Source organism: Leuciscus leuciscus (genome assembly GCF_965113295.1).
Source record: "Leuciscus leuciscus genome assembly, chromosome: 6".
Taxonomy (NCBI): Eukaryota; Metazoa; Chordata; class Actinopteri; order Cypriniformes; family Leuciscidae; genus Leuciscus; species Leuciscus leuciscus.
The window spans coordinates 35,463,373-35,475,731 of record NC_138730.1 but is presented as its reverse complement, the minus strand read 5'-3'; the positions used below and the strand labels follow the sequence as shown (position 1 = coordinate 35,475,731).

Here is a 12,359-nt window from a genome sequence, read left to right as displayed (position 1 = left end):
CATGAACGAAAACAGGCCAGAGGAGCGGGAGATGCGAATGAAAGAAATAAAACCTCAAGTTTTCAATACGTATTATATCTCCTACAACAGCAGACAACATATTATACAAGCTCCCTGTGTCACTGCTTATACTTTTTCCTTTTTAATTGTTTGTTTTCAACCACAGCCTGGCTTTTTGTGTCTCTCTTTGAATCTCAGGGACTTCTGAAACACGAAGGATGTGTGTGTGTGTGTGTGTGTGTGTGTGTGTGTGTGTGTGTGTGTGTGTGTGTGTGTGTGTGTGTGTGTGTGTGTGTGTGTGTGTTTGTACTTGTTCAACTGTCTTTGTGAGGACTGGTTTGAGTTTTAGACCATTTTAGACATTTTAGCCAGTCCTCACTTTCTGAGACTCCTTTTCACCTGTTTGAGGGTTAAGGGTAGGTTTAGGGTAAGGGTTTAGGTTAGGCACTTATTTGAGATGGGTTAGGGTAAGGAGCTAGCCTGGATGCCAGCCGAACTTAGCCCCGCCCACAAAATGTTTAGGTCGGGAAGTTCGGTCTGGACTCGTTCCGTTGAGGAGCTATTATGCCCGAACAAAAATTGTTCGGACCAATCAAATTGTCAGGGCGGGCTTTATACGATGATGGACAGATGAGCAACGTTACGTAATCATCCACGTCACCAATGAGCGCTTGGGTTGAATTCGTTTACAACACAGATGACTGCCGCTGGAGAATTGTTATTTCACGAGTTCACACTTACAAATAAGTCAGATAGAATAAATGCATATTTGGCGTGCTGTTTGAGGAGAGGCCAAAGTGCTCCCCCCGTATTCCAGGCTGTGGAAGAACAGGCCGAGAGTGAGTGGAGGGATGCTGAAAACTGTCAAGGAATGTTAGGTGAGTTGACAAAGTGAATAAATATATGCTTCCTCTCATGCTGATAGTGTAGACCAGACGGTCATTGTTTGATGACAAGTTGATTGGATTGATTATTTGAACGTGCTCCTCTCGAACTTTGTTTATAAAACATTATGTGTAGATTCCGCCATCGCGTCTGTTATAGAAGATATCGACAGCGCATTGATTTTAAAAGAGGAACAGAGAACCACGATCAAGACATTTGTCGATCGGAAACATGAATGAAAAACATACGTCACTTACTCCGTTGCTCTGATTGGTTATAGGTCTATCCAATTGAGTGCAGAGGCATTTTCCTTCCTGGTTCGGTTGAAACACGCCCCATAATCAAAGCTCAATGGAGCAGTATCAGACTCACATTCTGACTAGAATCTGAGTATGACGACGTCAGGCTAGTAAGGAGCTAGAGATTGCACTGTGTCAATGAATTTCCTCACAAAGATAAATGTGTGTGTTTGTGTGTTAAATTCTGCTCATTTAAGGTGATGTTAAATCAAATCCAAAATGAATAAAATAACATTGTATAAGCCATCTGAAAGATTACAGTCACGCACGTTTCACACATACTCCGGTGCGTGTTGCAGTGCGTATACAGTGCAGGAGCAGCACGCGCAATAGTGCTTTCACATATGCATGCGTTTGCAGTGCGTAACTGATCCGCTGCTGTAGGCTATACCACAAATACACACTCACTATTTGTATTTCAAATCCAGAAGTTATCATTTTTATTTAAAAACTTTTTATTTAAAAAGCAACTTTTATTTAAAAAGAGTTTTTTGTCAGCATTGCAATTCTCTTTGTACACATATACACTCTTTAATAGACGTATTCACCTTTAAACACAATTTAAACAACATTATTAAATGCATTACTTCTATATAATTATATATTAAGTTGCTCAAGCAAGTGGTAAAATATTTTACCATGTACTTATATTAAAATCGCATAGCCTACATTTTAAATTAAAACTTAAAATTGACAAAAACAGCAGACTTACCCTTTCTTTTGCATAATTTAAATCTTTATACAATAAATCTTGCATGTCACAAAGAACTTGTTTTTCCACCTCCACGAATGAGACGAGTGTGTTCATTATGTTGACTTGAAGTAAATTGTATTTTCCCTTGATTTACGCCAGTCTTAACGTCTCAGCATTGCGATGCTCTTTGTACACATATACACTCTATAATAGACTTATGCACGTTTAAACACAATTTAAACAACGTCAGCCTATTATTCAATGCATTACTTCTACTTATATTAAAGGAGCCTTATGTAAGATTGTGGCCAAAACTGGTACTGCAATCACTTTCAAATTACTGTAGAGCGGTGTATCCATAGACATGTATAGAAAGGCTAGATGGCTCAAGGCGGAGTCAGCTGTGTCGTCACTTGGCGGCCATCTTAGGTCAGGAGACTGCGCTGCTGCTCCCTGCTGCTGTGGACGGAAGGTGAGTGACATACGCCAACTAAAATGCTCGTAACTTGCTGAATTCTTGACGGATTTACAAACGGTTTGGTTTATTACAAACCTTATTAATGTGGCTATGATTTGTGCTGATGCCGTTTGTGGCTATAATTTTTCACAAGTATGCAGTTAAATAGCCGCATCCCTGACGTTTATGACACACCAAGCCGTTTGAAAATCGGTTGAAAATTGAGCAAAATATAGTTATTTCAGCACTACATGCACAATAGACTTTAATGTTATAACTGGACGAGCGGTCCTGTCCTAAGATGGCCGCCGTGTGACGTCGTCGGGTCCCATTGGCTCTCAGCGCCGGTAAGCTATCTAGCCTTTCTATACATGTCTATGGGTGTATCCCCTCCCCCTCCCCCCTGACTCGAGGTTGCCAGATAGGCTGCAGGATCCAGCACGAACGTTTGTAGCTGCAGCTGTGGTAACTAGAGCTGAGCTGGCAACCCGGATGCCGAAACACTACTGACTTCGTGATTGGTAGATAGCCGGAGGGTGGCGCATCAGGCCAAAACACAAGATGACAACATCAACATCAGTTGAGGGCTGCAACTTCACTTTTTAAATGACAATATCCTGGCCGGACTACTGTTGTCAGTGATATAAGTATTTGAAATGAACATGATTTCTTAATGTCTAGTGACATATCAGGGCCATTTTTTGATTAATTGAAATACATTTCTTACATACAGCTCCTTTAAGTTGCTCAAGCAAGTGGTCAAATATTTAACAATGTACTTATATTAAATCGCAAACATTTTAAATTAAAACTTAAAATTGACAAAAACAGCCGACTCTCATGGCTTTTCTTTTTCATTTAAATTTTAATACAATAAATCTTGCATGTCACAAAGAACTTGTTTTTCCACCTCCACGAATGAGACAAGTGTTGTTCATTGTCGCCTTGTTGAGGTAAATTGTAGCTTTCCTTGCTTTACCCCGATCTTAAAGTGAAAAAAAAAGTAGGCTAGTATTTAATTAAATACATTTATGGTGAGATTATTACATTTTATTTAATTAATCGCATTTATGGTGAAATTACTACATTTTCAGGTCAATCTGTGTTCATTTTGACCACGAAACATGCGCTGTCACTTTATTTCAGCGCGTGCAGCACAGCAAAAATAGACTCGGTGCGGAAACGATCGCTGCACTGCTGTATACGCACCGCAACTGGAACGGATCGACGGACCGCATCCGCGTGCAGTGTGAAAGCTCTAACATGGGTACGGAAAAAAATACGCACCGCATACGGAGTATGTGTGAAACGGGCGTCAGTCATCACTAAATTAGGCCCTGGAAATGTTTCAATTACAGCTCTGACAGCATCAAATCAGCATTCATCTGTTATGTACAATAATCATTCAGTGAAGACTTGTACACAACTTCTTATACAATAAATTACACTGTTTTACCTTTTTTAATATTCGTCCTCCTTGTAACTGTCAATGTTGTCATGATTGACGTTGCTTTGGGACAGTTGCGTCAGATCCAGTGAAAAGTCTGAAATCTTCATTCGCTTTCTCCATGGCGACCAAATAACCAATTTTTTGGCTGACATGACGTCTAAGCGGAAAAGGTTTTTTGTTTGTTTTGTTTTTCATCTGCGTGGCATTCGGCACTCGCGCATGCGCAGATAGCGCTGATCGTTAAAGGATTCTGCTGTGTCTGCTGCTTTATGTTTGATTTTTTTTATTTGATTTTTTTTTAACGTCTTTGCGTCCGTGACACCCTATATGGGTAGGCTGCAGACCTGGTACAGTATAATACTTTTCTGAATGCATGTAATACCCGGATGACCATCGTCAACATTTACCAAAATATGCAGTAGCAGACAGTAGCCTAGGCAAAGCATAGCCTAGGCAGAATAATCCCAACATATGCAATTGGCCTACACATAAACAGAATTACAATATGATTAAATGAGACAATTTTATAATATAACACATAATAATAAACTATCAACTAAAATGTTTAATGTAAAATACAATTTTACAATATAAGAAAGTTTAAATAAATAATACAGTTTCATTAATAAAACATATTGAATATAATTATACTGATTCTGAGGTTCTGTAGCGGGTCAGTCTGTTGTGTAGCTGCTCTTCGATTGCCTGTGCCCTTGCCTAATACAGGTGAGTCACTGAATGTAATCTCCCTGTGTCAGACAAATCAATCTTGTCGCTGTCTCTCAGGTTAAGCTCTGTCCCATGAGTGCATCTCCATCAGGCCTTAAAACCCTGTGCTCAGCACAAGTTGTGTTGTCTGTCCATATAACACACAAACATACACGTTACTCCTTACATGTTTAATGTTTTTTGTAATATGTTTTCTTCAGTACTGCTATACTTTGGGTGCACAATGTAAAAAACAAACAAAAAAAAACACACGGTTCAACACTTAAAGAAACAAGTAGTAATAGAAATAGAAGTCGTGATACACTTTTCTTCCCTAACCCTATTGTGACCTATCCGAGTGAAACGGCTTCTCCAACATGAAAAATGTAGGGCGGGACTTGATTTTGTCCATGTAGAATTGATTGGATCATTGTGGTTTGCTATTGCTGTGATCTCATGTGAGTGACGGGTTGTCCCGCCCTCGAGACTGTAAACACATCATCAGAGAAGAGATGTTGTTGCATGGGGGAGGGGAAGTTATGGGTCCGTTATTTTGATTACAGATTACGAGGGTACATAATTTATTAAAAAAAAAGATGTGCACAGATAAATAATTTATAATACATGCTGTAATATTCTATTAAAACAAACAAACAAACAAAAAAACAAAAACAAGAATGGTCAATCTTGATTTTATGGTGACTTTAAACAACATGTACATTGGCGTAAGTGTGCAGTGGCATAAAAAAAAACTGTTTTATTCTGCATAAGAGTGGTCCCACCTCATAGACGCCACCATTTTGAGATCACACGACCAACCAAATACTCCTCACTTTATCTCAGTAATCCTAACCCACATCTGATTTGAAGTCCATTTAAAATATAATAATTATTATTATTATTATTTTGCACAAGAAAAAAAAAATCTAATTTGGTAATCCGGTTCAAACAGAAAATATTTGTGTTGGGTGCTGTTTTTTATTTTATTATTTTTTATATAGCCTACCATATAATCAGTAGAGCTGACTTGGATGTGATCTGTCCTATAATACATATTTAATGTAATCAGTTTTAACTGAGTCGGGCCTCATCATTTCTTATAAATATTGACAGACGTCAAAATACTTTGCAAAAAAACCCACAAAAAGAATATACCCCCTTATGATTTGCAAAGCATAGTGACCCTTCCCATGCCTGTGGATGGGCACTGGGAGTTTGGGTCTGTCTTATTAGTGTGCAATATTATCATATTTCACGGACGAGCAGGCCAGAGAAGGTAATTACCTGCTCCGTGCTATTAAGCCCTGTTTTATTCCATTCATTTTCGCCTGACCAACTCAGGCAAAGGGCTGTTGGCATTTATTTCCCGTCTGTAGATTTACGAGGACCTCGGCTCAGGCAAGCCATAAAAAAATCTGAGGAGAAAAACCGCTCTATGTGTCAATGTGTGTCTGCCCACATGAATGTGAAGGAGAATGCTGTAAATGTTCACACATTTATGTGAGATTTTTCACAGCCGTGGTATAAACAATATCGATCGTCAGTTTCAGCGTTGTTGTTATTGGAGAAAAACGACTTATTTTTATGTACAAAATGCAGCTGGGCCTCCAGTCATAACGTCCACAGATATACAGGGTGAAAAAAAGAGAAGCTCAATGCGATCTGATCTCAAGCCAGGTGTGTGTGAATCTCCCCACCTGCGAGATTTGATCTCAATCAGTTCAATTGTTTTGTTTACCTCTTGTTTCAAGATCTAAATAAAAGCCATTCTCCAGCTTATCAGAGGTATCCTCAAGTTTGATAACACCAGGCTTCTCCTCTGTTTTTCAGTTTAACCGTGTTTCCTACATTTTGCAATGCATTTTTTTTCTCCATCTTATAAAAGGCTCAATATCGGATGAGTATCTGAAGCCAAGTATTGATTGTAATTTCCTGCTACGTTCATTCCAATCGCAAGGTTTATTAAGAATCTCATTTCTATCTGCCATACGATTGATGACCCAACAAGCGTGCTAATACAAACAGAGAGAAAATCAAGAAACAAAATAAGACGCCCCAGCGTCCTGTGTCTGAAATCAACATTATTGTGCTGGTCTAATTGCATTATTTTACCTTAGTCGGATCAGTTTGTGTCTGTCTGGAGCAAGTGGGATGAAGTAGGCCTATATATGCAGGGGAAAAAAAAGAGTCTTCCAAACTTCCAGAGTGCCAGCGGTAAAACTGTATTATCACCCTGCTGAGGCTGACAATGAGACGTTCTCCCTTTAGACTATTCTAGCTTGAAGTTTAAGTTTGAAATGCACTGCCTTCTTTATGTGGAACTGCTGCAGTACCATAGGCCTAACAGAGACTCACACAGAAAAATATGTGAGGTTGTTTTTGACAATTCAGTAGATTTTCAGCTGCTTTCAAGGTTTTACATCAGCTTTATTCTGTAGTACATGAACAATGAGTTTAACTCTACTGGTGTAAAACAGTTAACTGGCTGATTGAGCTTTCTCATGGTTTTCTAAATGCTGCAGTTAGCTTGAAACGGTTCTCTAGGTTAGTCTGCCACCATGTGGGGATACGTGACACTGCACTCCTCTCAATATGAAGATATTGATATGATGAAGGCCTGTTTTCCATCACATCAGTTTCAGATCATCCAACTGTGACCATCACTTAAGACTTGTCTATGATTTTTTTTATTTTTTTTATTGTGGAACATTTTGAAAGCAATACAATTTAAGAACTATTAAAGAATTTTAAAACAGCATGTCTACAAATAAAATAAAATAAAATAAAACATCCAGCAATATAAATTAATTATACTTATTGGTTATTGTAATAGAAATAATGTTATGAATCAACGTTTTATTTATATTTACAAATATGTATTGATTAATTTATTAAACAAACAACAATAAAGCAAATTATTTAAATTACACTCTCATTCGAAACCTCACCACACAATTGAACTGGTCGAAAATCGTAACATTTCTGTCATTCACAACTAAAAATTCAATACCAAAGTTCAGTCCTAGACTAGGACTAAATAATACTGTAGTGCCTCAACCCACAACCCACTTACAATCATGAGTACATTCAAACTTACAGTTGTGTGTGATTGTTCAGTTTTTTCCAGGTTTATTCTTATGTGTACCCATCTGAAATTTTCTTAGTCTTTTCTTGCTTTTCCTCATTTTTCTTATAATTAACTTTGACAGTTTTGTCGTGGGTGAAGTTTTGTTGATCACACTAGAGGCTGTTCTTGTGCTGTCCGTTGTTGTAAACGTGGCTTGATGTGTAACTGTGCTTTTTCCAGATGTTTCGCGTCTTGTTTCTGTTGATGGCGAAGTTGGTCTACTTGTGCCACACGTTGTTACAGTTCTCAAAGAAGATTCTGAGTTTTCTTTGGACACTGAAGTCGGTTGGTTGGTTGTTTTGGTGATCTCAGTCTGTGGTCTAGATGTTTCGATTGTCGTAACAATTCGTGATGCTGTTGTACTCGTGCTGGTCTCAGTCTCTGGTCTAGATGTTTCGCTTGTCGTAACTATCCGTGATGCAGTTGTACTCGTGCTGGTCTCAGTTTGCGTTCCTGGTGTTTTGTTTGTTGTAGTTACAGTTGGGATTGTGTTTGTTGTACTTGTATAGCACATAGCAGGTTTTGTTGTTCTTAGATCCAATATAGGCATTACTCTCTTAGCATATTGGCTATCTGGAGCTGAACAAATAACTATGTTTTTCTTGGTGTAGAATCTGAATATGGAAAAAAAGACTTGATATTTTAGCTTTAATCGCTTAATTATCCACCCAAAAATAATTAAAAATAAAATAAAATAAGCTTTCAAATTGTAATATAATATAACAACTTTGTACATGCCTTACAGCTCTGAGAGGACATACTGTTGTTGGCTCCTGTATCTCATATTTCACAATGTTTGCAGCTGCTACTCTGGTGTCTGACACAGTAAGACAGCAGGTTCCTGGACGATCATCACCTTTAGGAAAAGCACATCATTTTATACAGGTAAATAATCATTACGTTGACATTATTACATGTACACACATGTACACTCTCTCATAAAGATACAATTTCAACTCAACTTCTACATTTCAGTCAAGTGAAAGTTACTGAGGTCAAACCACAATATTTAACCAAAGAGCTCAGGAATTAAGATCCTCAAATCTCACCTGTTACTACAAAACTCATCCATCCTATAGAGAAAAGAACGGCAGAAAACAGTGAGAACTTCATCTTGTTCTGTTGCTCACTTCTAAGTGTGAAACTTTCTGCTGGGCTGAAGGGTCTATGTTGAGGGAGGTCTTTCAGCCCACAAAGCTCACCACCCTCTGCGATCACTTTTCTTCGTCACCTGGGCCCACAGACACCTCAGTCGGGGACAGGAAAAGATGACTGATGAGTGGAAGCCAAAAGTGAGAGAGAAAGAGATGCACTCAACCACATAGAGGAAAATAAGGGGTTACAGAATTCACAATGAGTATTCAACATGACTGAATTCAGTTCATCGAGGCCTACAGTTTTGGTCCAAGTGACAATTCAGTTGAATTCATGTTCTATACATAGTTTTAGCTCATAATAGCTCACTTGCAGCCTCTGTCCCTGGTTAGGTTTTAAATTGAACATTAATGATAACAATTATTATTATTATTATTATTTAATTTTGAGGTTTTTTTTAACTTAAACAATCATTTAAGGTATTTAAATTAATAATTAAATTGACACTTAAAAAGTGGGGTAGCATGGTACAATGTGGCACCATTATTTTCAGTTTAGTGTCATTATGATGGATCATTTTCAGAAATCATTTTCACTCAAAAATTGCTAGTAAATTTCAAGTACCGGCAAGTTACACATTGAATTAAATGTTTTTATTTTATCTTTATTTTTTTAAGTTGAAAGAATAATTGTTTGAAAAGATTACAGAACATACTAATTTGTATCTGGGGTCTCTGGAAAGTCCCTTTTTTCCATTTACATGGTACTTCAAAGAGTCATAGTGTCCATGAAACGTGGTATATCCATGCTACCATTATATACAATGGAACTTAATTGTAAATGCATTGTATGTGATTGACCTGACTTCATTCACAAACTACTGTTTTTAAAATAGAATTGGCTTGACTCATGTTACGCAAAGTGTTTATATAAATATGTCACATGCAAGAGGAAATGTATAGACAGAAAAAGCTTTGAAGTTGAATTGAACAGCAAAAAAAAAAGAAAAAAAAAAAGAGTTTGCATGCATCTAAAAATTGAGGCTTTGTGCACTTTGTGAGCAATAGATATAAAATGTTGGTCTGTTAAACGTGTGTGGAAACTACAGAGGGCTTAAAGGGGCTGTGATCGTGAAACCACAAACGTTTATTCAGCCTTAATGGGATCTTCCACGTCTCAGTGAGACCTTAAAACAAAACCAGCTCCCACCCAGCACTCACCTACACTTAAACAGACACGTGAGCTGTTTTGAGATGTCATTTGTCTCTTTACGGTATTTAGAATGATCAAATGTACACAGCTAATGCAAATGTTTGGCATTTCAGGTTAACGTTTATGAGTTTGTTTATACTGCCTTATCTCCTACACTACTCTTTTCTGGTCTTATATGAAAGTAAATATGTAACCCTAAATGAAGAACCACATGCGCATTTCCTGTTTCAAAATCATATTCAAGAAAGGGTGTACAATGTCCTCTGAGCTATTTGTAGAGAGTTCTGGTGGTAGATGAGAGATGGCAGACCACAGGATCACACTCTGTTCGGCGAGGGGAAGTAGTGACAGTAATGCTGAACATCATTATGCAGTACATAGGCTACTTAGTTCTTGTAAACCAAAGAGCAGCCAGGGTGCCATGTAACACATGTCTGAAGTTTCAGTATTCACTGACCAGAATTACATCATCTTGACCTGAGTCACTGGAAAAAATTAGGGTTGTATTATAATTATAGTTACAGTCAGAATGCTTGTTAATACTTCATGTTCTGGAACTGATAAGCAGGTTTTCAGCAGTAGTGGAAAAAGTATTGAAGTTCCATGCTTAAGTAAATGAATATACCGCACTAATGTATTAAATGAATTGTTCACCCCAGCAATAAAAATTATGTAATTGATTACTCACCCTCATGTCGTTCCAAACTGACTTTATGGAAAACAAAAGATCAATGGGGTCCAAAGTTATATACAGTATATATATACAGTATATATATACCTTGTGTGGTGACCTGTATATATATCTATATACCTATAAGTAAAATACCTTTAAAAAAAAGTTAAATGCTTAAATACTATATAGGCCTAGTAGTATCTTACTTTCTTTTTTTTCTGACTCAGAAAATAAGCTATAGTTAATAGAACTGAACTTATCTTGAACATGGTCATTTGGTTGCAACTGGAGACCATGGGACACAAGGGGGTGCTAAGGGGTTTGTGCTCAATTTGAGATAAAACAGTAAAAATAAATAAATAATTATTCTTTTAAAATAAAATGATGTAATAATAATAATAATTTGTATATGTGTTTTTCAATCTCTCAATGCCACCGTTAGCTTGCTCTCTGGCAGTATGGCTCTATTTTTTTTAATAAAAGTATTTCTACAAAATTGTACTATTGGGTCAAAATTAATACACAGCATAAATAACAAGTAAATATTGCATACAGACAATATTTTAACAACTAACTTTAGTTCAATAATTAGTAAAAGCTATTATTTCATTGAACATACATGCTGTCCACATAATGTTACATAATATTATTCACACACAGTAAGTTTATGAATGGGACTTGTCTTATTTAAGAAGGGAGTCCCTTTCAAGGGGTCTTAGGGCTGTAAAAAAAAAACAAAAAAAAAACACTAAACATGTTCAGCAGAGTCTGGAATAGAAAGACAAATAGACTAACCCGAAAGATGCAAAGAGTGATAACAGTTTTGACACCCTCCCCGAACTGTCCTCTTCACTTCCTCCTCTCGTTTGTACCGGAGTCCTGAAATATAGAGTATGCAAGATATGCATCTACCACTGTATTCACACATTTTAAGAAAGAGGTTAGGATTTGATGTAATCTGACTGCTGCATTAACCCTTGTATGGTGACCCGTTTTCATTTTTTATCAATAGAAAAATTGTACGATGAATTATTTTTTCAAACTCAGACTCATTGGCCTTGGCTCATTTTCTTTGAAGAATATATATCAGAACACATTTTCAATGATCATACACTGTACACCCCCCCTACACAGTTATATTACACGATGTTCGGGTCCACTGGACCCGGGGCTAATAGAAGTGTGGAAATTGTAGGTCCTGTGTACCTTCACTCTGTCCACCTCCTGTCAGGGCCTGCTGTTATTGTGTGTGTGTTCTTGTATATGGTTTATGAGGACACAAATGTGTATAATACATGTGTATATACTAGTGATGTAGTACTCGAGTCCGGTCTCGGACTTGAGTCCGGTCTCGAGACCGATTTCTGCTTTCTCGGACTCGACTCGGACTTGTTCCTTCAAAGACTCGGTCTTGACTCGGACTCGGCATAGGCGGTCTCGTCCCCATCACTAGTCCACTAGAATACATACCACTAGAAAATTTAATTTGCACTGCATGTCCTAACTATGATTAAAAAAGTCAGGGTGGGCTTAACATGTTGATGACAGAGCAGCACTGTTGAAGCAGTTTAGAAAAATAGGCAGAAGATGATGCATGTGGTAGGGATTTTTTTAATGATAGTAAAAGCATAGTCCATATTAAGACGTTAAGACTGCTCCTCTAAACAATTCCCAATCTAGCTTAGTCTGTAGGCCTAACAGTTGATTATTAACTGGGGTGATATTAAATCATGAATATGAAAACTGACATGTTTTTATG

At 37.4% G+C, this 12,359-nt stretch overlaps 1 protein-coding gene and 1 long non-coding RNA gene across 5 annotated transcripts in view; one reads left to right on the top strand and one right to left on the bottom strand.

The window, feature by feature from the left end:
* The window catches only part of LOC309501586, a 460,649-nt gene that overhangs the window by 227,254 nt on the left and 221,036 nt on the right, over positions 1–12,359 (top strand). The window lies entirely within an intron of this gene.
* The window catches only part of LOC309501494 (uncharacterized protein), a 42,875-nt gene continuing 37,807 nt past the window's right edge, over positions 7,292–12,359 (bottom strand). For all 4 annotated transcript variants that reach the window (XM_082173645.1, XM_082173643.1, XM_082173644.1 and 1 more), the window contains one exon: positions 7,292–8,234. In XM_082173645.1, the coding sequence (XP_082029771.1) occupies positions 7,607–8,234 (628 nt within the window). In that variant the 3' untranslated portion in view covers positions 7,292–7,606. The remainder of the gene's footprint in view (positions 8,235–12,359) is intronic.